The 27,028-nt window shown below is 41.7% G+C and overlaps 1 protein-coding gene across 5 annotated transcripts in view; it reads right to left on the bottom strand.

The window, feature by feature from the left end:
* Positions 1 to 27,028, bottom strand: part of NSD2 (nuclear receptor binding SET domain protein 2) — a 189,292-nt gene that overhangs the window by 91,841 nt on the left and 70,423 nt on the right. For all 5 annotated transcript variants that reach the window (XM_075930890.2, XM_075930893.2, XM_075930891.2 and 2 more), the window contains 5 exons: positions 15,717 to 15,883; positions 14,830 to 15,318; positions 5,215 to 5,359; positions 4,162 to 4,239; positions 2,550 to 2,668 (listed from right to left, as the gene is read on the bottom strand). In XM_075930890.2, the coding sequence (XP_075787005.1) occupies positions 2,550 to 2,668; positions 4,162 to 4,239; positions 5,215 to 5,359; positions 14,830 to 15,318; positions 15,717 to 15,883 (998 nt within the window). The remainder of the gene's footprint in view (positions 1 to 2,549; positions 2,669 to 4,161; positions 4,240 to 5,214; positions 5,360 to 14,829; positions 15,319 to 15,716; positions 15,884 to 27,028) is intronic.

The raw sequence follows: 27,028 nt of genomic DNA, 5'->3' as shown, positions 1-27,028 counted from the left end.
AAAAAAATAAAAAAGAAAAAAGAAAAAAACTCCTAATTTATGAGTGATTGGATAAAGGTGGCAATTACTTTTGGATTTCTGTTATTAGAAAGAAAATGTCTTTGCAAACATTGTGGTCTATATTCTAATGTAGTTTAGTTATGGTAAGTTTCCATTTCAGACAGGTTTATCTTTTATTAACCACCTACAGCAGAGACTATAAAACTGTCAAACAAAACAAAAAAAACAAAACTGGTATTCAATGTCTATCCTATGAGCCCCCCTGCATGAAAAGGAAAATGCTATGTGAAGATAAAGCATTTCTGTCAGCTTTATTATTCTTTTGTCCAAACTGATCAAGTTAAAACATTTAAATTACTAAGGAACTGCAGCAGAAATATATAAATTTGAGGATCAACTATACACTGAATTTTAAGTCTCAGATGCTTGTTTTCAACTTCACTATTTATAGCATGGTTTGGTTCCCCCCCCCCCCCCTCCGCACACTGGTATTGTTAAAGGTTGTGCTAGCATATCCATTATATTCTCAATGCAATACTGACATAGCATAAATTTGCTTCAGACTGAAATTTATCAAATATTTTAGGCCACGTATTTTGAGAAATGGGGGAATTTACATTCTGCTGTTTGACTATGGACATTGAACCTTGTCAAAAATAGGGCATTTTCCATAGTTACTTAAGCAACTGGTGTAGTCACGAATATCTTGACTACAAGTCATGGATTAAATAATGCAAACAGTAGATTGTGCTTGATCCTAAATTGATATAGATCTGATCAACATGACAGACATTATGGAAACAACTAACTGCCAATATATTTTGATTGTGTAAGGGAGGTTTAAGTTTTACTGATTTTCCTCATGCAATCCATTGTTGAGTTGGTAAGTTTTTGTAGACTACCTCAAGGCAGGACTACACAGAAAGAAGAGGACTACTGGATTTAAAAAAAAAAAAAAAAAACGAAACAAGAAAAACAGCTACCACCACCCTTAATGGAAACCAATAGCAGTTTTGCCATTCCATAAGCCATAGTCTTTACTGAATAAGTCTATATTTATGTAAACTTTCTATCACTGAGACAACGAGATGATTGAAGATCCATGGTCTCATTCACTCTCCACTGAAAATGTCCTTGCTTTTGTTATATATTTATGCTATTTTAATGAGGCTCGCATTGTGCCAATGTGATATTTATATGCATGACAAGTTACATCAATGAACCTACCATATTTTTCAGACAATCTATGAGTGTATTACCTAATCATTTTGCTCTATGGCTTTTAAATGTAATAAACAACAACTAAGGTCAAAAAATGTCAAGAGCAACACACTACTCCTTTGAAAAGAGCAAAATTTCATCATCAATATCAAAGCTTCTTGCTCTCCAGGACAGAGAATATTAAAAACTGCCACTGTGAGTTAATGTAAAGAATGGGAAGCGCAGCTCCAATGCTCTTCAGCACTTCATACCGGATGACAACTAATTTTTAATTGTATATGGTGGTAAAGTGGACAACTGGAACTATAATACGTTTCTCAGAGGAGAAAATAGGAAAAAGGTGATTCATACAAAGTAGTAAGAATGCAACTATTCTGCTATGCCTGAGACCTTCTGGAGCTTAAAGTATAGCAAAAGCATTCATGTATGTATTCCAGGATTCCAAATTACTTATTAAGCATTATATCACAGTGCTCCTTCTACAGGATTCGCAACCCTATTTTACAGTAAGTCTTCATTTATTATATTACTATGGCCTGATCTGTGAAACACTTTCATATGTGCATATCTCATACAATTAGTCTTGGGAGAATTTGCTGACTATCCACATGCCTATATGTTTGCAGAAGTTTCAATAAACAGAATCCTGTGAAATCTAGGGAAGTCCATAAAAGAAGTTACTCACCTTGTGCTATAAAGATGATTCTTCGAGATGTATATCCCAATGGGTGCCCCACTTTAGATGTATCCGAGAATCTACGATGGAGCACCCTTATGGACACTACTCGAAGTAGAAGAAATATCTAATCCTGACAAACAATTTGGACACTGAAGAGGAGCCAGTTAAAGGCCTACTATTTAACAATATGTTGTTATATATGCAGCAGCCTACAGTGTTTTGTACATTTAAATGTGATTCTTAAAAGTGTGTGTGCATACTTTATTTTAAGGACATAATCTTTGATTCAGACAAATGATGGTATCATTCATATCTCTATATTTTGACACATTAAAAAGGATGAAAATTGTAAACCAAGAAAACCAGTGGACAAGCCCTTCCCATGGCATTTGAGTTCTATTAGTATATATTTTCAGATAAGTTCAAGTTACTAGCAAGGACCTCTTTTCAGATGTTTCCATCTCAACACTAAATGAACAAAATCTTTTTAATAAGTGCATCCAAAGAGACATCTTTACATTTGCTTGATTTGATGTAATTAAAAACAGTAAATATTAATTCTTGAAAAATGGAAATGCTGACAAACTTAACTATAGCAGAGGGCTTGGTGCTGCTATAATCAATTTAAACAAACCAATGATATAATTACCTTCCGATTATTCTGTTTATCCATCCTGAGTCTTTTCCTAGGTGCTTCCTGAACTTCAAAATCTTCTGAAGGTTCCTTTGTCCTCTTTTTTTGGTTTCTTTTATTTCCATGTAAGTTACCTTGGGGTGGGGGATGGGGGAAACTTACATGAAAAAAATCTAAAGCTCACTTTGAAATTATCTTAAGCTAATCTAAAATTATATTTCTTTTAAATCTTTACTTTAAAAAAAGTTGTAAAATATTAAAGAATTTGATTAAACCCTTGATGCTTAGGGTCTATTTTTTATTATTGAATGCTAGTTCTAAAATGCAGCCAAACTCCTAATTACTAAATAATCAGCTTACTTAGTAAGACAGATCCATCTGCATATACTCTAGTCTAAAATCTGAATATGTAACTTTCCACATATGTAGTTTATCAAATAAAATAGAGCTGGTCTATGAAGCTGCCACTGTTAATTCTTCGTAACAGTGCTATTCCACTGAACCAAAGTTCTGAGTGTCTCTCTCATTTCTTTCATTAAGTTCTCCCAAGGAGATAGATGAAGGTACTGGAGACTGAAGACATCTATTAAGGGGCCTCTGTCAGAGATAGGATATCACCAATCATATGGACCACTGGCCTTTTCTTGCATGGTAATTCTTATCTTTAAACATACAAGTGTACCCAAGGCCTTAAACACTCCATTATACTTGTGTTTTGTGAAACAAAACCTTAGTTTTAATAAGATTACTTCTTGTACATGAATTTGTTGTAATTCATTTGCTTAATTTCATTGTAAAACTGAAACACAAAAGGTCTGTGACTGTTCTACATAGCCACTTACTTCGTCTAGTTATCTATCATTTTGAGGTACAGTTGGTATGATAATGGCTTAGAAAATGGTCTGGTTCATTATGATGAATGATAGGAACTAGTACACTTACTCGTAACACTGACCCTCCAGTACTTTCCAATTTGAGAGGCCACATTGTATGTTTAATATGGAGAAATTACAGAGTCCCAAATCACAGACATATTATCTAAAAATCATTTACAAAAGTTAGCATTTAAAATTTGTTCTATAGGTAGAAGTGTGCTGTTTCAATGGCACTGATTTCTGATAAATATTTAAATAAAGGCAACAACCTTAAAAATCAGAATTGTCAAATTGGTTGTTTTCCATATCCAATTGATTTAGGACTTTTTATTAACTTAAATTCAAAGTAGCTCTGAATCTGCAAACAAATTAAAATGGCTCCAGGAGAACCTGCTATTTACAAAAAGCCAGCATAAAAAAGTTTTCTAAATTAAAATATGGTACGTGATTGAACTGACATGTTTTCACTTGCAGAGAACTGAAAATGTACACAAATATATGTACTAGTAACACCTGGTACAGGTACAATTCAAATTACATTTCTTGCAATATGACACTGAGGAAATTGAACAAAATTCAGTACTACAGTATTTAGATATTTAATTTGGGATCCATTAAAACGCTAAAGTCAAAGACGACAACATCTGAGAAGAAATAAAGAGATTATGATACGTGGGTGATTACATAAAAAGGTACACTCAATAGCTATTTATAATGATGAACTAACTGCACACAACACAAATTTCAATTACTTCTGGATCTTGATCTCCTTTTAGGTGAGTCTTGAAACACTTTACGTTTGGCCTCTCCAATATTCTTCAATGATGAACCTTGAGAGATACAGAATGTTGTTGTATTTTTTTAAATCCAAATATTTGACACTTAAAATTGTCAATTTTCCACAAAATATTATTTCATACACAGAAAGATAACACAACTGACTGCCATTTTATACATTTTTTTTTCCAAATCTGACAATCTTTCAAACACTCCCTCTCATTCTTGTAAATGCCCAAAGCAGCACCTGATAGCTTTAAATACTTCCACAGCAGGCCTTCCTGTAGTGCTGTAAAACACTAGCAGACATTTATAAGTGGACTTAGAAGAATCAAGTAAATGCCACACACCCTTCATTCTTCCTTCTCAAGGAAGATACTCAAAGGAAAAAACTCAAATTATATCAAAATCCTAAATAAACTGTTGTTTATAAAGACCATGAATCTTAGCCAACAGCAAAATAGTATTCTGCAGTTTATTATGCTGGCCTAAAAGCTTTGCAGTACCACAATAAAATGCCAAAATGGAAAAAAGGTTCAGAATAAAGTATGGAATACTTGCTTCCTGAGCTGGTGTTATGAGGTAACACTTTTTTTTAACTGTGTGTGACAGAGAGAATAAAGAAAGGACAGTACTGGTTACATTTTATAAACCACTAACTATTCTTAAGAACCCATAAGTTTACATTAAAAAAGATGCCTTGTCTTCCCAGTCTCACTACCCACATTTAGTGAGCAGTAGAGATAATGGCAGCTGCTTATGGGCAGAAGAAGAATGAGAAACCACCAATCTCTAAACAGTAGAATGTTTACATATAACAACTTCGCAGAACAATGAGCAAGGAATGTAGACTTCATGGATTGATTTTATTGTAACCATTGGCATTCTTTTCCTATTGGCACAAACACCAAGAATTAAAACCAGAAAACAATTGCTGTTTCCCCTACAGGTCTCAAATATGTGCTTAGTTTAACATCACTATGTATATGAAATTTAGTTAGAGTACACTAGCACAGTTTTACGTTTACCAGAGTCTTCTTCAGATTTGGGAGAGGTCACTATGGCAAACTTTGTGTTATAGCGAGCTTTCTGTTTTTCACTAAGCATGTTCCACTGCGATTCAAGCAGTTCTTCAATCTCCTCACTTGAAGCATCTGGATGTTCAGCAACCACCTGTTTATACAACAATAGAGGTATATGTTAAAGAGAAAATTTTAAAGTGTTGTACACATCTGTATTATTCTAATGCAGTGGTTTTATACACACAAACCCATTTAAAATTTCTACTATATTTGTGAACCATTAAGAGTACAGATTTCCAGCATGTCCCATTTAGCCCTAAAACTAAGGTTTTTGCCACAAAGACTTTATTATAAAGTACAGGAAGTAATTCTAAAAAATTTACCTTGGACACCTTTTAACATGCTAAACACTGAGTACAGCTGAATCACATCAATGAAAAAAATCCTTGTACATTTTTTTAAATAAATACCATAATAAAAAATAGACCAACAATACAGGAACAAACAAATGGTGACCTTCATCGATTCCACTGAAGTACCGTATTTTAGCGAATATAACCCCACCTAAATACAACCTGCACCCGAACATACCCTGCGGTTTTTGCTGTTTCAGTAAAAAAAATCTTGTATACCCCGTGAATGAGTATAACCTGCAAGAGTATATAAGACTGTGCCGGGGGTATATTTAGAGTGCGGGGGTGTATTTACGGTGTGAGGGGTTAGGCTCCCAGCCCGCGACCGAACAATGCGGGGAAACTTACAAGGGGGGCAGTAGCCGGAAACGCTCCAGAGCCGGGGCAGAGGCATCCCCAGCAGAGGTGCAAGGTGGGAGGCTCCCAGCCTGGGCTGACAAAGGGAAGGAGCCTGGAGCAAGTGGTGGCGCAGGACTCAGCGGCCAGCAGCAGCAGGAGTCTGCAGGTGGCCACGGTTCACAGGAGCAGGGTCAGGGCATGGTGCTTGTTGCTCATTACTCCTGCGCGATCCAGCCGGGCACCCTTCCCTGCCTGCAGCCACCGCATGCTGGACCCACTGCGCGCTCACTTGATGCTCCTGGGCCGGCGCCTGCTCCGCCACCCCAAACCATGCCACGGCCCAGGAACAACAAGAGGCCCCGAAAGGCAAAAGCCTCCAACTCTAGAAGAGCAGAAGCCCAAAACCCCACATCACCACAGTGCTACAACCTTCCTTCCTCACCCAGCGGTTGAAGTCCAGAGCCCCAACCGGCCCTCCTCCCACTCTGTGGCTAAAGCTGGGAGCCCCAAATCCCCCACTCCAGCCTGTGAAGTCCAGAGGCTCCTGCCCCCGCTGGATCCTGGAGATTTTATAGCATGGGGTGGAAGAATAAAAAAAGGTTGAGAACACTTACTCTATAAATCACAATTCAAAGACAGACACCTTAGGAGGGTAGTGGGAGAGAGGAAGGGTAGCAGAGCTATTCCCAAACCACTGAAGTTGCAGAACACATCCCAGTCAAGACAAAAATATTTCTCCCACCCAGGAGAAAAATATTTGAGTGCATCTATATGATTTATGAGGAGAAGGACAAAACACAATTAGGATTCCTAGTAGGGATGTCAGTATGTAGTCCACTATACCATTAACCGATAAGCCTAAGTTTATTTCTTAAGCTTGTCGACTACATTCACACACCCCTTTGCTGCCTCTGTATCAAAGACAGCAGGGGCTGAGAGTAGGGAGGCTGGGGGGGGAAGACTGCTGCAAAGCAGCCTCTGTGCGCAGCATGTCTGGGCCCAGGCAGCTTCACAGCAGCAACGCCTGTCCACGTGGGGTCCGAGCTCTCAGCAGACAGAGGCTGCTATGCATCCCATGGAGCAGCCTCTGTCCACGGCAAACCTGGGACCACAGTGGACATGGGCTGCTGCCATCATGTGCTGCTGCCTCTATCAGAGGCAGCAGCGTGGAGCAGCAGGCAACCGGTAGCGAAATGGTTTTTAAGCTGGCTCCTCTTGCAGACTGGCTCTGCCTGCCACCCTGCACTGCTGCCTCTGATAAAAAGGCAGCAGTGCAGCATGGTAGGGAGCTACACGGGAGCAGGGCTGGGAGCATACTGGCTGCTAGCCCCACCCCTGGGAACTACTGAATAGTCATGTAACCAATAGCATTTTGTGTGGTTACATTACATCTAACATCCCTAATTTCTAGTGGTATTCAGACATCCATATACAGGCAGTCCCCGACTTACGCGGATCCGACTTATGTCGGATCCGCACTTATGAATGGGGCTTTTCTCGCCCCGGAACTCACGGACAGCAGGTCGCCACCCATGTCCTCCGGAGCGAGAAAAGCTTCTCCCGGTCTCCCTGGTCTGCTGGGAGGGTCCAGCAAAGCCGCCCAGGCGGCGGGAGTACCGCTGCCTGGGCGGCTTTGCTCCTGTCCCCCTGGTCTGCTGGGGGGGGTCCAGCGGCTTTGCTGGACCCCCCCAGCAGACCAGGGGAACAGGAGCAAAGCTGCGGAGCACGCCCGCAGCGGGACAGCCCGGGCGCGCTTGGGCTTTCCCGCTGAGGGCATGCTCCGCGGCTTTGCTCTCCGTCTCCCTGGTCTGCTGGGGGACGGGGAGCAAAGCCTTGGAGCACGCCCGCAGTGGGACTGCCCGGACGCGCTTGGGCTGTCCCGCTGCGAGCATGCTCCAAGGCTTTGCTCCTGTCCCCCTGGTCTGCTGGGGGGGGGGGGAGGTGCAGCTAGTGCCCCCCCTCCCAGCAGACCAGGCTTTTCTTGCCTACCCCTGGGGTAGAGCAGCTGGGGTGCTGCCAGGTTGGTCCAGTAGCGCCAAGGAGCCGCGCTAATGGAGCAACCCAGCAGCACCCCAGCTGCTCTGCCCCAGGCGTCTCCAAGTCAGCCGCTGCTGAAACTGACCAGCGGCTGACTACAGGAAGCCCGAGGCAGAGTTGCTCTGCCCTGGGCTTCCTGGAATCAGACGCTGATCAGTTTCAGTAGCAGCTGACTTGGGGACGCCTGGGTTTCTTAAGTTGAATCTGTATGTAAGTCAGAACTGGCATCCAGATTCAGCCGCGGTTGAAACTGATCAGTTTCAGCAGCGGCTGACGCCAGTTCTGACTTACATACAGATTCAACTTAAGAACAAACCTACAGTCCCTATCTTGTACGTAACCCGGGGACTGCCTGTAGAAACCTTCTCAGAATCCTGGAAGAAGTTAGAATCACTGTCCAATAGTACCTGATCTCCTTAATTATTTGTCCTGTTGCCTGAATCGCCATATATAAAATGCAAATTATACAACAATACGTGACCTACTGGCCTATATGAAAACCATGGGATTCTCCTGGAAGTTTCTGCACCTACACATGCAACTGGACATACATTTAAACCTAACGTATCACTTTCCTGGTCTTCCCAACACCTCATCAAGACTAACATCAGAGCCTTCCTTTCTACACATTAGTACTAGAGACAATCCAAGCTTGTCAATTTTCAGACAAGCTCTAGGTTTTCAATTAAACCTAAATACTGTAAATGGCACACAAATACAAAGACAAAGTATCAGTGTGTTAGCACAAGTCTATCCTGTTATGTCCATTATTACTGACACCAGCTCACATGTGTTATAAACCAGTTCTCATTATCCCACACTGCATAAAATCAGTCATAAGCATGGACTGCTGTTGAGAGTTGTCAGCATTCTACAAATGAATATATACAATGACAATCAGAAATAAGAATTCCTCTCTGCCCCCAGATCAGAGAATATTATACACCAAATCACCCTGAGTTTGGCCCCGACCTACATACCAAAAAACTCAAGCAGCCAAGGAAAGTTTAAGAGCCATAGTTTGTGAAAGAGATCCACGTATCTACCTGCTAGTAAAAATCAGCATAAAATAAATACCCAAAATCAACAGACAATGCTCCTCTTTAGAAAAGGCCACCTCCTTGAAATATACAATAGCTGGGCTAGCCCAATGTTCAAGCAGCCATCATTTGGCACTGCTGTTTATTCCAGCTATCACCCTATCCCTGGGCACAATATCGGAGGACCAATTTCACAAAGCAGAAGAGAAAAAGCTAAACCAGGTGAGAGTCTTTAAATTTTTTTAGAAATTGTGGAACACAGACACTGTATCAAAGGAATACAAGGAAAAATTAATGATTAGCAAAATTAAAGTTAAGAAGGAAATCTTTAAAATATATTGGAACAAAAAATGGTATTGGTTCATTACAAGATGGAAATGGTACAATTCTCAATAATAGTGTAAGACAAATGTTCAATATATATTTGTGGCTTGTATTTGGAGAAAACATAATATAGCCTTATCAGATAGTGATGAGAACTCGGTTTCAATTCAACTTTTATCTCTAGAAGATGTTAAATAGAAGATACTAAAGCTGAACAATTTCAATCAACTGGTTCAAATAACTTGCATTCAAGGGTTTTAAAACAGTTGACTCAGTAGCTCCCAGGATCATTAATGCTGATTTTCAAAAACTGTTGGAACACTCAGGAAGAGCCAGGAGTCTGGAAGAAAGCTAATATTACGTAAATTTTTCAAAGAGGTTAATAACCTGGGTAATCATAAGCAGGGCTTGACAATTAACGTCATCTACTCGCTCGTAGCAAGTAGATTACAAGCTGGCACAGCCGTGCAGAGCAGTCTGCGCATGTGCAGTGTGCAGAACCGCGTGGCTGGTGAGAGGGGCTTGCCGTGGCTTGGCGAGCCCTGATAATAAGCCTATCAGCCTTACATTGATGCTAGGCAAACTTAACATTAGAATGGCTGATACAGGATTGTATTACTAAAAAATTAAAGGAAGGTAATGTAAGTAATCAACATAGGTTTACAGATAATAAATCCTTTCAAATTAATTTTTTTTTAATAAAATTATGGTTTGGTTGATAAAAGAAAATCATGTTCTGTAAGGCATCTAACTTATTACCACATATTTGATTAAGAAAACTAGAATGATATAAAATTAACATGGCACATATTAAACAATACCTGGCTAATCAATACATTTCAAAATACAATTATAAATGGGGAAATGTCATCAACTGCATGTGTGTCTAGCAAGATACTCAATGAATTGGTTTTAGTCATATGTTATTTAACATTTTGATCATTGACCTAGAAGAGACTGAAAGTTTGCAGGTAACACAAAAATTAGGGAAGTGGTAAATAACGAAGAGGACAGGTCACTGATTCAGAGCAATAGAAGAAGAAATACTAGACAGGAGGTTGGCAATCTATGGCTCACTAGGGAGTCAAATATGGCTCTTCTGGAGCCCCAGCTCAGCCGTCTCTTGCTCCCCCCGCCCCCCATAGCTAGGAGCCAGCGCTGTTGCTACAGCCTTATGGCCCCCAGTATGATTAGAATGCCAACACCAGCTTCCTGCAGACACAGATGGTGAGAAAAAGCTCCAAACCGCCCCACTGGATCCAGCGCGCAGGGAACAAGTGGAACAAAATATGGCTCCATGCGCTGCTCTTTTCCTTCCCCTGCGTGTCGGAAACCAGAAACCAAATATGGATCCATATGCACTGCCTCTTCCTTCTCCCAGAAACATTTCCCTGCAAACCCTTCCTGAAGGCTTACTTCCAGGGAATGGGAGCAGTAAGAGGCATGATACACAGTGCTTGCTGCATGGCGCAAAAACAATTAAGTGCCCCCCCATGCCCAGATCCCTACCCCCTTGCTAACACTCTTCCCCGGACAAAGAGCCAACCTCCAGCCCCTTGGCCAGATACCTCATGGCCAGACAGGCTACCCTCAGCTCTCTGGCCAGAGACCCTTTGCCATCTGGCCAGGCAGCCTGCTCCTTGGCCAGATCTTGTAATCTTAACCTCCTCCTTCACCCCACCTCCCATCCAGATCCTACACTCTCATCCCTATCCCATTCACTGGCAGCCCTGTCCTGAACACTTAACACCTCATTTTTGGCCCCCAACCTAGAGACTAGGGGAGCCTACAAAATCCAATAACCCTGGAACCCTAGAAGAGTACATCTGGCCTGAGGTCTTGAACCTCAATCCTCTCTGCCCTGCCCCCCCACAATGGGTCTGGAGGTCCGGGGGGGGTGAAGTGTTTCAGTAGAGGGTCACATCAGCCCCCATCTGGCCACAGAGTCGTAACACCCCTGCACCGCTCCACACACAAACCCTAAGCCCTTCATACACCTGAACCCCCTGCCCAGAGCCCCCTTATCTCCCACATCCCCAAACTCATGGCTCTTTTGTCATTTCCAAAATACACAAATTTTAATTCAAATGAAAAAATTAATTCAAAATTTTAAAAACCATGTAATTACTCATGTCAGAGTGATTTTTTTCACCTATAACGGTTCATTTTAACAACCATCCATCCTCTCCACTCATTGGGGGTCTTTTTATTTAATTGGTTAAGAAAACTTTCCATCATCATACGTGATAGTAAACTCTATAACCCTCTAGCAGCAAAAATGGCAAAGAGAAAGAAAGGGGTCAAGTACTAAAATTTTCAAAGCGAGTTGACAGACTTGTATGAAGTTGTGGATAGGTCTGAATCAACACACTGTCTCATTTGTAGTGAGAGCCTGTTCTCAAACAAAAAACAAAACAAAACAAAGAATTTCATGACAAAACTTGCAGCATTTGCTACAAAATATCCCGACGGTGATGCATGAAAAAAAAGCCTGCGGGGAGCTGCAGCAAAAAAAAGAACATTGGACAAAATAGCTTGCTGGGCATGGTCAAAAAAAGGTAGAATCTTAAACTCCACAAGTTTTCTGGGCTCATACATTACTCGAGAGGGGAAGACTTTCACTGATGGGGATTACATGAAGAGTTGCATGCTAAAAATTGGTCATGAACTATTTGAAGAGTTTCACAAGGATAAAATGTTGCAGCTAATTCAAGACATGCCGTATCAGCAAAAACAGTACATGACAGAGCTGTGAAAATGGCCCATCAAATCGACAAGGAAAAAATGCAAAATCTGAGTATAGCTACTTATTTTTCATTTGCTTTGGTCAAGACAACCAACATGTGAACGTTAATCAATTGTGTATTCCGGGACAATATATACGTGGAAATGCTGTGCACGAAGAAATGACTGAGGTATTACTAATGAAAAATCAAACAAGGGATTGTTTGATCCTTAAAATGGTGATGAACTTTGTAAACGAGAAAAAACACAGCTGGATAATCTTGTGTACAGATGGCGCACCTATCATTGTCAGCAAATACAGGAGATTCCTTACTCTTGTGAGAACAGCTGAATCACTTGCTTTTGACTAAGAATGTTAAAATGCAGTTAATTGACTAGCCTACTTGATAGGCACTTCCGAATTCCTCCTTTGAAATGTACAAGAGCCCCAGCAGGAACTCCGCTGACACCGGGCTGCAGGTGGGTGCCTGCTTTGAAATGTACAAGAGTCCCCAGCAATGCTTATCAGATAGCTGACTAGTCTTTAACATCCCTACTTTTGACTTTGATTGCATTGTGCATCAGGAAGCACTTTGTGCGCAATCTTGCAGAACTGAACGTGGAAATGTAATGGGACTCATGGTTCACACTGTCAACTGGATTCTTGCTCAAGCCCTTAATCACCATCAATTTCAGTCACTGCTCAAGGAAGTAGATTCTGAATGCCTCAATCTACTAATGCACAATGTTTGCTCGTTATCTCATGGCAAAGTTTAGTCTCGTTTTGCCACTGCATTAATGAGATTAAGCCATTTTTGGATATGAAGGCTGTCAAACACATCAAGCTTCCAGACTGACTGGTTACTCAAGTTTTACTATCTCATTGACATTACTGGTAATTTGAAGGAGATGAATCTTAAGCTACAGCAGCAAGTTGTAGTCTCAGCTCCTTCAACAACTTGCTACTGACAATTTAATTTATCTTACAGCCTTTATTATTAGAATACAATTATTATAGATATTATAACCCTAAGAAGGAGGAAAGCTATATGCCTACCTGCTATTTTACAGAGGTGGCAAAAGGGGACTTTTAGCAGAGCTGAAAATGCAAACCAACTCTCTAACATGGCAGACCCACATCTCATCCCCTTTTAATTTCAGAATTAAAATGCTAAAATCTATGTGCTTGACTAAGCTGTCTAGAAGAACAGGAGCACTTGCATCTCCAGAATCAGAAATTCAGATTCCAAGCATTCTCTGACTGCCTAGCAAATAGCTGATTAAGCGATTAGGAAAACTTATATCATGTTCTTCTGTAGTGGCTAGACACTACAGAAGACAAAAGCCTACTGTTGATAACAGTGATTCCTTCACCTTAAATGGCAGAGATCCATAAAATTCCTGGATTCAAGTCTTGTGAGAACACATACTGCACATAGTCAACGTGGTTCTACACAATGTAATTTGTGTTTCATTCTTCTAAAAGCTTGGGAAATTATATTAACTGTTGAAAAAGTGTTAAGGTAATATAATCAAGAGTTTATTACATGAGAAGATATTTGTTCTAGAGAAAACGTGCCTCATTCAGTGCACAGAAAAAACAGGTGAAGGTATCAGTTTGCAGGAAGAGAACTAATGTTCCTGTATTTAAGGCAATGGCTTAGGATCCAAGAGAGCTAGGCTCATTTTTTGGCTGTAACAGATTTACTACAGGATGCCGAGCAAGACTATCATTTAAATGCAATATCATCCTTACTCTTGACAGGGTCAGGAGGGCTTGTTCACAGTCCATTACAACCCATATAATTACAGATCTCCATAGATTTAGGACAACTGTTCGGGTGTGGGATTTTTTTGTTTTTAAAAGACTGCAACTTTACCTTCCCTCCTAGGATCAGAGCACATTTGGGGAATTGAAACATAAGGGAACAATTAGAGATGAAGAAACCCATTTACCTACAGGGAATAGGTAGGTAAAGCCATAAGGAGAAACAGAAAACCAAAATGGTACTTGGGAACATAAGTTTGTGTGTTAAAAATAAATGTCAAGAGAAACTAGTGACTATTAAAAGGTCATTAGGGATAAATATTTTTGCTCTACATAAATTAACAAAAAATGGCACTAGCAAGCTATACTGTGACAATCACTTTATTATATGTTCTATTGCTTCTTTAGCCTCACCACTATGAGCTAAAACATTCTAAACCAGGACTCTCTGGTCTGGCAACATCTGTGGTCCAGCAGAGATGTTGCAGGACCAGAGAATCCCAATGGAGGACCAGAAGCAGGGACTCCTGCAGGGACAACAGGGTAGTGGGCTGCCTACAAACTGACACTAGGCTGTCCGACCAGTCCCGGAGTCATGGCAGCACATGACTGCTCAGTAGGGTTTCCAGGGCAGCAGGGCCGGCAGATGGTGGAGAGCCAGGCCAGGGGTTGGGATGGGGGGAGGAAGGATCAGTGGAAAGGGAGCCAGAAATGACCTCCGCTGGCCTGGCAAAATCCCTCATGTGGGATTGGTCAGGTCCCAAGGGTGCTGAACCAGGGAGATCCAACCTCTACTTTTTCTTTGTGTGTTTAAGACTATAAACTCTTTGAGACAGGAATTGTTTTATTTAAATATATGTAGAACCTATTGTAGGTTTTGGATGTCATCATAACAAAAAAATAAATACTTCACTTTTCAGATGTTATGTAAGTTAACAGAAGGAGGAGACATTTATTAGTGCAACAAAACACTAACCTCATCTCTGTGCTTCTGACAAAAGACCAAAAACTGAGATACCGCATCACCCTTTCTGCTTCGTGGAGTAGATGCTGCAGCTTTCTTTCTATTGATGGGAGAACCTGTCCCTCTTTTGGTTTCTCCTTGTTCATATGCCTTTTGTAGGGTAGTAGTCTTAGTCCCTAACTGATCACTTTCTTTTGTATCAGTTGAAGGCAGTTTTGATGTCCTCCTCCTCCTCTTGCTAGGAATGCCAGATTCCTTCATCAATTTCAGACTTTGAGTGGTTTCTTGGTTCGAGTAAGAGGACTCATCTATTTCCTCTAATGGTTCCACAGCAATACCAGCCTCCTTTGCCACTCGAGGATTAAGATGAGGTCTGTCCCTAATGTAGATAAAAGTGAACTTGGCTTTCCGTTCTTCCACTGCCATGCCTAGTGCTTCGCTGGCTTGCTTAATGCCCATCTCCCACTGAGGCCGCAGTTTTCCAGAAACAGGCTTTAACATCTGCAAGAAAAATATAAGCCAGAGTGGGACATTTACTTTTATTACTATAAAACACCAATACAAATTAAAACTGATTATAAGAAGATTAAGCACAGTCTTTTCCAAAGATTCCAATGGCATTTGTATGAATGGCCCCGATATAAAGGAAGAACTACTAAATAAGTCTTTCTATGCATGAATCAGTGACATGAAATGCAGTGCTAATTTGCAAAAAGTAATGCAAACTGACTGAGCTGCCACGTAGTCTGTTTAAAAAAAAAAAACCTATAAAATTCTGTAAAGCAAACAATCATGAAAGTTTTCTGGAGTGTGTTTTTCCAGTGGTTCAGTATCAGATGACATGTTTCTATAACAATGTAAGAAAAACTTCAACAAAGTATTGTTTTCTCATCTTTTACCTTTATTTTCTCAGCTTTAGTGAGGGCTTGTTTTGCACTTTCCTGGCATAATTGTTCAAACTGTTCTTCTCCTTTAAATGACACAAGGCTCTTCTCAAATATCCAAGCTCGTTCTGGAGCATCACCAAAAAACTGTACATGATACTGACGAAAACTCTTTTTCTGTCCTGTAAATTTAACAATAAGGTTATACAAGTTACAAAGTTAATTTTGGTTTTAGCATTTTCTATTACTTTCATACTTTGAAATCCTTAAGTAAACTGCCGTATACAGTGCAATGACAGATAAAGCTTGTCCAATTTTCATTCTAAAATCTGATTAGGTATGTCTACACTACAGCGCTAATTCGAACTAACTTAGTTCGAATTAGATAATTCAAACTAAGCTATTCGAACTAACGCATCCAGACTAAAAAACTAGTTCGAATTAGCGTTTAGTAGCAATTTAGTAAGTTCGAACTAGGCTTAGTCCTCGTACAATGAGGTTTACCTAGTTCGAACTAAGCGCTCCGCTAGTTCAAATTAAGTTCGAACTAGTGGAGCGCTAGTGTGGCGCCTATCAAAGTTAATTAGAACTAATGTCCGTTAGTTCGAATTAACTTTGTAGTGTAGACATACCCAGTGTGTTTTGACGTTTCTCAATAAGATAATTTAGAAAGCTTTTTGTAAAAGGAATGATTCCAATTGGTATGTGATTTCAAACTGAACTCACAGAGGCAGGCAGAGTAGAATGATCATTGTGTTAACCATTTATGTCGGGAAGAGGAATGTTGACCTTATGCTCAAGACACTGAACTGGGACGCCAAAGACCTAAGTTCTATACCAGGGGTGAGCAAAAGGGCCTCCGTGGGCCGGATCCGGCCCGCCAAGCAGAGGGATCCAGGCCATGGAGGCCCTACTACTCCCCTGCCCCCAGACAAATTAGGGCCTGGGGAGTGCACGAAGCCTCCTCCCCTTTGCCAGGAGCAAATAGTGCTTTGAAGCGTCGCCCGCTGCTCGCAGGGAGGGGGGGGGGGGGGGAGTGGAGGAGGCTTCATGCACTCCCCCCGCCCTAGGCCAATCAGGGCCTGGGGGGGGCAGGGGAGCTACATGAAGCTTCTTTCGCCCTGCCCCTGCCCTGAGATGACCCCACAGCACTTCAAAGTGCCACGTGCTCCTTGTAGGGCTGGAGGAGGCTTCCCGTGATCTCCCATCCTGATTGGCCAGGGCATGGGTGCCTAGTGGGAAGGGGGCACAGGGACTCCCCCACCCCCAGACCAATCAGGGGTGGGGGTGGGAAAGCCCTACCCCTTCCCATTTAGCCTCTCCCCCCCCAACTTCCCGTTTCAGCCCCACCCCTTCCGGGGTTGCCCAGGGCTACTTTAAAAAATTTTTATTCTGATCAGCTCTCTGCTTTATCTAGACATGTTCAGAATAAGTTAGTCACAGAACAAATAACACTTGATAATCTCTTCAAAACAAGAGGTATGATACATACTTAGGTGTCAGGTAAGTGGGTTAAAATAAACTGCTTTAGTTATAAAACAGATATTACCTTTAAGATTAATTCAGAGGCTCTAAATCAGTGGTCACCAACTAGTAGATCAGGATTTACTGGTAGATCCTTTAGTGTCTGAGAGGTGATCCTGACTGGTTTGGTTGGGAGGTTATGAAGTGCCAGTACTTCAGCTACCCCGCTCCCCACTCCCACCATGCTGCTTGGGAGCTGCCTACCGGGAGCTTTCTTCTTGCTGTGCATGGTGGGGGAGACTGAGGACAGGGTTGCTGAGATGTTAGGGTTTCCTCTTCCTCCAATCCATGTACCCCATCTCCACAGAATAAGCAGCATGCGGCCTTGGAGAAGGGGAAGGGAAGGAAATGGGGCAAGGTATTTGGGTTTGAGGCAGATCCTGAACTGACAAATTCCGAAAGTGATCTTGTGCTTCAAAAGGTTGGATACCACTGTTCTAAATAGAGGCTGGAAAGCCTTTTTCTTTTGCCTCCAATAATAAAATGTTTGGTTTAAAAATATATATGATAAGTTTAAACTAGATGGGAAAAACAATTGGTTATTGGACTGAATAAAAAGTTTTCCCTTTCACCAAGATGCCACATAAATTTGTTGTTAAACTGAAGTAAAAGTTTACACTACTAACAAATGCCTATAATGTATGTTACCTTTCAACAATATTGATAGTTAAATAAAAAAGCATTAGAAAGCTAGTTCAGAGTTGTGGTTACATCTTCAAACTTTGGATTCTTAACCCGAAGTCTAAATTTTGTGGGTTGCTAAATTCTGTGTTTTAATAATTTTTTTTTTAATATTTGACAGGAAATGTATACATCAACCACTGCCAAATGCCTGAAATTTTAGCTCCACTTTAACCAACTGCTGGATGTAGAATGTATTTGTTTTGCTGCCCTGTTATGGGATAGGATACAAAGGAGGGAGAGGGGGGCACATACTCTCCTCCTGATATCAACGGAAAGTTTTTCTAAAGTGCTTCTCCTTAGATCATTGAGAAAAAAGCTAATCTTCAGTGAATCTTCAGAGGCATACAGGAATAGGGCTCTGCATAAGTAGATCAATCCACTAACAAACCAAATTAGATTTCAGCAGAAGAACTTATCAAGCCTTCTAATTTCAATGAAGCAAGGCTTGATGGGAGTATCAGTCTACTACATGCAGTGTTGTAGCTGTGTCAGACCCAGCATATTAGAGACACAAGGTGGGGGAGGCAATCTCTTACTACACCAACTTCTCTTGGCAAGACACACAAGCTTTGTACCTCAAAAGCTCTTCAAATATAAGAAATAGTTGAGGATCTTCAGTACAGATGCCTGCACTGGCTCTGGCCCCGTTTGGATGTCCATATTGAGATTCGATCCTATTTTGATAAGTAAGTCTTTCTGGTTATTTCCTGCTCGGTATCAGGATTTTCTAGATTGGTAGGGCACAGTCTATGCCTATGGTAATTAATCAGACAATACCAGTGTTGTGATTTGAGGTCTGCTTGATGTATCTTGCAGTGGTGTAAAGTCAGATTTGGGCACTCTGGGATGGTTAGATGGACACACATACTTGATCTCTCTGCCAAAAATACCCAGTGATCTATGTGAGAGGGCTGGCTGCTGACCAGCCCATAGGACCAATTAGGTGATACTGGCATTGGTGGAAATAGCTCTTGGGGGGCCATCACTGTGCAGATTGCTGCACTGGTCTAGGTGTGTGTACGACTCAAGATATTTCCTCCTCCTCATGTGATAGTGGAAGGCTTGATCCTGCTGGAGCAGTAGAAAGGCTCAACTGGGGTACTGTCAGGGTGCCATTGGCACCAAAGAGTTGTATTGTGGTGTTGAAGCTACTGAAAGATAAGCATGGCTGGTGAAGGTCAGCAGCAGTACTAGGAAGGTCAAAAGCATCTGTTCCGAAGGTGTAAAGTGTTTGCCATGGTGCACTGATACAGCAGGTAGTACTGTTGAGGTTGCCGGTGCAGACTCATGTAGCCTTGCTGGTGCCCTCACCTAAGGAGCAGACATACAGAGTGTGTTTGTCTGAAATAGGTGTTGCAAGTCTGCAAGTAATGCAGCATTTAATTCCTGCTGAGCCAGGTATATCCCAGAGAGGGAAACAAACTGAAAACATGGCAATGAAAAGTTTTGTGTTTTTTTTTCTTAAAGAGAAGAGAAAAAAACTGGCTGAACCAACCAAATAAATGATTAAAAAAAGAAATTTAAGAGATATTGGTAACAAAAGATCTCAATATGAAGTATGAGGGTGACTGCTAAGTTCTGACCAAGGCCATTGGTGGTTGAGAAGGAACTAAAGGCATTGTTGGCTGCGCATGCAGGCTAGTGGCTCTACACGGGCATGCCAGCTGCCTGCATGTGCAGCATACAAAGGGCACTGCTACTGCAATTCTCTGATTTGGGTCACAGAGGCACAAAGACACCTAACCACGCACAGGGAAACTCCTCAAAGAAGAACTACCTCTTGTGATGAGTAGGGTTCTGATTTTGTCATGGTTATTTTCAAACACAACTCACAGACAGATCATGAAAAACAGGAGATGAGAACTCAAGCCCCAATTCAGATGAGAGGGGAGGCTCCAGAGTCCCAACCACCCAAGAGCTGTGGGACCACTACTAGATGATAGCTCCAACCAAACTGAAGAGGAATATATAATGGAATATTCAAAGACACAGAAGAGGTTACTCACCTGTACAGTAACTGAGGTTCTTTGAGATGGCTGACCCTGTGCGAGCTCCAGTTTAGGTGTCTGAGCACCTCTGAGCCTCTAGTTAAAAATTTGTGGTAGCAATGCCTTGGGTAGGCTGCACATGAAGGGCAGCTGGCTCATGCTGTTTGGAGCGGCAATCTCCACATACAGTCAACTGTCTCCTCAGTTCCTTCTTTGTCTCAGAAGATAAAAAAGACTTCAAACCAGAGGGGATGAGGGTCATTAGTGGAATACCTACAGGGCGAACCATCTTGAAGAATCTCACATTACTACACAGGTGAATATCCTTCCCTTGTTCAAGGAGCGTCTCTGTGAGTGCTCCACTTTGTGTGTGACTATAGAACCGTGCCTCTCCCAGGAGTAGGGGACTTAAGAGCATGAGTGTACTTTAGATAGCTCAGTTTCGCCGAAGCGTGCACGGGAAGCAGAATGGGATTCCAACGCACAATGCTTAGTGCACATATGGGCAGATGCCCAAGTAGTTGCTTTGCAAATGTCAATTATAGGGAACCTAAGAACGGTCGTACTGGGTGAGACCAAAGGGCCATCTAACCGAGTAGCCTGTCTGCCGACAGTGGCCAACACCTGGTGCCCCAGAGAGGGTGATAAAGCGATTTGTCTCCTGCCATCCCAATCCAGCCTCTGACAATCAGAGGCCAGGGACACCATTTCTGTCCCCTGACTAATAGCCTTTTATGAACCTAACCTTCATGGAATTAGCTTCTCTTTAAACTCTGTTCTAGTTCTAGCCTTCACAGCCTGCCCTGGCAAGGAGTTCCACAGGTTGACTACACGCTGTGTGAAGAAGAACTTTCTTTTATTAGTTTTAAACCTGCTACCCATTAACTTCATTTGGTGTCCTCTAGTTCTTCTATTATGGGAACTAATAAATAACTTTTCTTGATTCACCCTCTCCACACCACTCATGATTTTATATACCTCTATCATATCCCCCCTCAGTCTCCTCTTTTCTAAACTGAAAAGTGCCAGTCGCTTTAACCTCTCTTCATATGGGACCCGTTCCAAACCCCTAATCATTTTAGTTGCCCTTTTCTGAACCATTTCCAAGGCCAAAATATCTTTGAGGTGAGGAGACCACATCTGTACACAGTATTCAAGATGTGGGCGTACCATAGTTTCATACAGGGGCAGTAAGATATTCTGGGTCTTATTTTCTATCCCTTTCTTAATAATTCCTAGCATCCTTTTTGCCTTTTTGACCATCGCTGCACACTGCGTGGAAGTTTTCAGAGAACTCTCCACGATAACTCCAAGATCTCTTTCCTGATTTGTCATAGCCAAATTAGACCCATCATACTGTACGTATAGTTGGGGTTATTTTTCCCGATGTGCATTACTTTACACTTATCCACATTAAATTTTATTTGCTATTTTGTTTCCCAATCACTCAGTTTGGTGAGACCTTTTTGGAGTCCCTCACAGTCTGCTTCTGTCTTGACTATCCTAAACAGTTTGATATCATCTGGAAACTTTACCACCTCACTGCTTACCCCTTTCTCCAGATCATTTATGAATAAGTTGAACAGAATTGGTCCCAGGACTGACCCTTGGGGGACACCACTAGTTACCCCTCTCCATTCTGAAAATTTACCATTTATTCCTACCCTTTGTTCCTGTTTTTAACCAGTTCTCAATCCATGAAAGGACCTTCCCTCTTATCCCACGGCAATGTAATCTGCACAAGAGCCTTTGGTGAGGGACCTTGTCAAAGGCTTTCTGAAAATCTAAGTATACTATATCTACTGGATCCCCTTGTCTGCATGTTTGTTAACCCCTTCAAAGAACTCTAATAGATTAGTAAGACAGGATTTCCCTTTACAGAAACCATGTTGACTTTTGTCCAACAAATTATGTTCTTCAACGTGCCTCACAATTTTATTCTTTACTATTATTTCGACTCATTTGCCCGATACTGAAGTTAGATTTACCGGTCTGTAATTCCCAGGATCGCCTCTAGATCGCCAATATTTAAATATTGGTGTCACGTTAGCTACCTTCTAGTCATTAGGTACGGAAGCCGATTTAAAGGATAGGTTACAAACCGTAGTGAATAGTTCAGCAATTTCCCATTTGGATTCTTTTAGAACCCTTGGATGAATGCCCGGAGATTTGTTGACATTAAGTTTTTCTATTTGTTCCAAATTCTCCTCTAATGACACTTCAATCTGGGACAGTTCCTCAGATTCATCACCCACAAAGGATGGTGCAGATTTGGGAATCTCCCTAACATCCTCAGCCGTAAAGACTAAAGCGAAGAAATCATTTAGTTTCTCCACAATGGCTTTATCATCCTTGATTGCTCCTTTTATATCTTGATAGTCTAGGAGACCCACTGATTTTTTAGCAGGCTTCCTGCTTCTAATGCACTAAAAAACATTTTGCTATTTCTTTTTGAGTTTTTGGCTAACTGTTCCTCACATTTTTTTTTCCTTTTCTTATTACATTTTTACACTTGATTTGACAGTGTTTATGTTCCTTTCTATTTATCTCACTTCTTAAAAGATGCCTTTTTGTCCCTCACTGCTTCTTTTACATGGTGGTTAAGCCACGGTGACTCTTTTTTAGGTCTCTTGCTATGTTTTTTAATTTGGGGTATACATTTAAGTTGGGCCTCTATTATGGTGTCTTCAAAAAGTTTCCATGCAGCTTGCAGAGATTTGGCTCTAGTCACTGTGCTTTTTAATTTCTGTTTAACTAACCTCCTCATTTTTGTGTAATTCCCCTTTTTGAAATTAAATGCCAGAGTGCTGGACTGCTGAGTTGTTCTTCCCACCACAGGAATGTTAAATGTTATTATATTATGGTCACTATTCCCAAGCGGTCCTGCAACGGTTATCTCCTGGACCTATGCTGCGCTCCACTCAGGACTAAATCGAGAATTTCCTCTCCCCTTGTGGGTTCCTGTACCAGCTGCTCCAAGAAACAGTCATTTATGCCATTGAGAAATTTTCTCTCTGCTTCTCTTCCTGGGGTGACATGTATCTAGTCAATATGGGGATAATTAAAATTCCCCATTATTATAGAGTTCTTTATTTTGGTAGCCTCTCTAATCTCCCTCAGCATTTCAATGTCAGTATCGCTGTCCTGGTCAGGTGGTCGATAATATATCCCTACCACTAATTTCTTATTGTGGGAGCATGGAATTATTATCCAGAGCGAGTCTATTGAACATGTTGATTCATTTAATATTTTTATTTCATTTGATTCTGCATTCTCTTTCACATACAGTGCCACATCCTTCAGGAAAGCAACTGATGCGGCTTTAACCCTGTTTGAGTGTGTGCACAGGGCTATTGGGGGATTCAAGTTACTTTTGTGGTACCAGAGCAAGATACGTTCCAAAATCCATTTGGATAGCCACTGTGATGTGAAGGATTTCTGAAATGGCCTCATTCGGTCTATATAGAAAGCAAGAGTTCTAGAGACATCCCATGTATGCAGGGCTGCTTCTCTGTCAGCATGTGATTTAGGGTAGAATATAGGAAATTATATGGATAGGTAGAAGTGGAAAGATGAAGGCACTTGTGTTATGAATTTTGCATATGAACAGAGTACTAACTTGTCCTTTAAAAAATGTTATGTACAATTAGGGATCCCAATTCTCCCACTCTAACTGAAGTAATTGCCACTAAAAAGTTCATGGACAAATGTAATAGCAGGCAAATGGCCATGGTCTTGAAGGATTTGCCAATGGGAACACTGAGATTAGGTTGAGGTCCCAACATCAGAATAGGTAGTATGATGGCGGAGGCGTTCTGTATTCCTCTGAAGAAGATCCTGGGGAGTGGGTGGGTTAATACAGAAAACCCATCAACAGTGTTGGGGAAGGTGCTTATTGCGATGAGGTGACTCAAAGAGCTCAGGGAATAGCCTGAGTACTTTAATGAGAGCACGCAGTTAAGGATGGTAGGGAGTGTGGACATGCTCATGGAGAAGCCAGACAGGTATGGCACTATGTACAGATACCTGCCACTTATGTGTATATGTTTACTGAGTAGAATCTCATTATGCTCTACTCAAGTCCAACTTCAAGAGTGCAAACTAGAGACGAACCATGACCTGAGCCAAATTATCTGAATATTCACATGACAAATCCGGCCTGCATCCTGTGTGTGAACGTGAGATATCAGAGGGAAGGACCATAATGGTTTGGTGACCATGCTAACGAGGCAAGGGAATCAGGTTTGCCTGGGATAAGTTGGGGCTATCAAGATCACCCTGGCTTTGTTGTTTGGTATTTTCCAGGACTCTGTGGAATCATTGGGAGGGCATATAGTAGAGGTGCATCACATTTTATACTGAAAGCATCCCCTAGGGAGTGACGACTGAGACCTGCATGGGAGCAATAATGTGGACATTTGGTAGAGTAACAAATCAAAAACAGGTCTACCACAGGACATTCTGAATAGTTTCACAAGGATGTTGGGGTCCTTCTACATCTCGTGGAACGAGGTGTACAGATAGTTCAGAATGGCTAGCTAGTCCGAACTATCTAGCCCATGCCGCGTGTAGCCGCGCGGCATGGGGTTCGAACAAGCCGGCATTTAAAAATGGCGCCGGCCGGCTTATGCAAATAAAGCCCGGGAAATTCAAATCCCGGGCTTCATTTGCACGTTCAGTATGCATACATTACCCCGCTAGTTTGCACTAGCGGGGTTGTGTAGACATACCCTTTGCTCTTAACTATCTTGAACAATTTAGTATCATCTGTTTGAGGGGTTTGAATACAGTTCAGAGTCACACCTGGTGGGACCTCATGTAGAGTCTGGTATGCCAGATAACAAACATGGCTGCCGGCATAAGTCATGAAAGATGTAGGTAAGGTCCCATGGGAAGCAAGACTGAAGGGAAAAACAACTGAGGAGAGTTGGAAGTATTTCAAAGGGACGTTGTTAAGGGCCCAAAAGCAAACAATTCCGCTGTGTAGGAAAGATAGAAAATATGGCAAAAGACCAGCTTGGCTTAACAAGGAGATCTTGCATGATCTCAAAATAAAAAAGGAGTCATATAAAAAATGGAAACTAGGACAACTAACAAAGGATGAATATAGGCAAGCAACACGGGAATGCAGAGGCAAGATTAGAAAGGCAAAAGCACAAAATGAGATCAAACTAGCTACAGGCATAAAGGGAAACAAGACGACCTTTTATAAATACATTAAAAGCAAGAGGAAGACCAAGGACAGGGTAGGCCCACTGCTTAGTGAGGAGGGAGAAGCAGTAACAGGAAACTTGGAAATGGCGGAGATGCTCAATGACTTCTTTGTTTCGGTCTTCACCGAGAAGTCTGGAGGTGTGCCTAACGTAGTGAATACAAGCAGAGAGAGGGTAAGTTTAGAAGATAGGATACACAAAGAACAAGTTAAAAATCACTTAGGAAAGTTAGATGTCAGAAAGTCACCAGGTCCTGATGAAATGCATCCCAGGATACTCAAGGAGCTGATAGAGGAGGTATCTGAGCCTTTAGCTATGATTTTTGAAAAATCATGGCAGACAGGGGAGATTCCAGAAGACTGGAAAAGGGCAAATATTGTGCCCATCTATAAAAAGGGGAATAAGAACAACCCAGGAAACTACAGACCGGTCAGTTTAAGGTCTGTCCCAGGGAAGATAATGGAGCAGGTAATTAAGGAAATCTTATGCAAACACTTGGAAGGTAATAAAGTGATAGGGAATAGCCAGCATGGCTTGTGAAGAACAAGTCATGCCAAACTAATATGATAGCTTTCTTTGATAGGCTAACGAGCCTTGTGGATAAGGGAGAAGCGGTGGATGTCATACACCTAGACTTTAGTAAGGCATTTGATACGGTCTCGCATGATATTCTTATTGATAAACTAGGCAAATATAACTTAGATAGGGCCACGATAAGGTGGGTGCATAATTGGCTGGATAACCGTAGTTAGAGAGTTGTTGTTAACGGTGCTAAATCCTGCTGGAAAGGGATAACAAGTGGAGTTCCGCAAGGGTCTTTTTTGGGACCCGTACTGTTCAATATCTTCATCAATGATGTAGATATTGGGATAGAGAGTACGCTTATTAAGTTTGCAGATGATACCAAACTGGGTGGGGTTGCAACTTCTTTGGAGGATAGGGACATAATTCAAAATGACCTTAGCAAGTTAGAGAAATGGTCAGAGGTAAACAGGATGAGATTTAATAAAGAGAAATGCAAAGTGCTCCACTTAGGAAGGAACAATCAGTTCCATACATACAAGATGGGAAGCGACTGTCTAGGAAGGAGCATTGCGGAAAGGGATGTAGGGGTCATAGTGGACCACAAGTTGAATATGAGTCGTCAGTGTGATGCTGTTGCAAAAAAAGCAAACATGATTCTAGGTTGTATCAACAGGTGTGTTGTAAGCAAAACTCGTGAAGTCATTCTGCCGCTCTACTCTGTACTAGTTAGGCCTCAGCTGGAGTACTGTGTCCAGTTCTGGGTGCCACATTTCAAGAAAGATGTGGAGAAATTGGAAAGGGTACAGAGAAGAGCGACAAGAATGATTAAAGGTCTAGAGAACATGACCTATGAAGCCAGGCTTCATGAACCGGGCTTGTTTAGTTTGGAAAAAAGAAGATGAAGGGGGGACATGATAGCGGTTTTCAAATATCTAAAAGGGTGTCACAAGGAGGAAGGAGAAAATTTGTTCCTCTTGATTACTGAGGACAGGACAAGGAGTAATGGGCTTAAAGTGCAGCAGGAGAGGTTTAGATTGGACATTAGGAAAAATTCCTAACTGTCAGGGTGGTCAAATATTGGAATAAATTGCCAAGGGAGGTGGTAGAATCTCCCTCTCTGGAGATATTTAAGAACAGGTTAGATAGACATCTGTCAGGGATGGTGTAGACGGAGCTTGGTCCTGCCTTGAGGGCGGGGGGGGGGGGGGGGGGGGCTGGACTCGATGACCTCTTGAGGTCCCTTCCAGTCCTATTATTCTATTATTCTATGTAGGCAAAGTCTAGAGCTGATATTCCTAACCTTTTCCCCCCCATGGAGGAACCCCTTAAATAATTTTTCATATCCTGAGAAACCCCTACTTATGAAAACGTCTGCTTAGCCAGAAAAGGTTGA

Source organism: Pelodiscus sinensis, chromosome 4 (genome assembly GCF_052426305.1).
Source record: "Pelodiscus sinensis isolate ZL-2025 chromosome 4, ASM5242630v1, whole genome shotgun sequence".
Taxonomy (NCBI): Eukaryota; Metazoa; Chordata; order Testudines; family Trionychidae; genus Pelodiscus; species Pelodiscus sinensis.
Note: the sequence above shows the minus strand (reverse complement) of the source record. Positions and strands in the feature narration are given on the sequence as shown.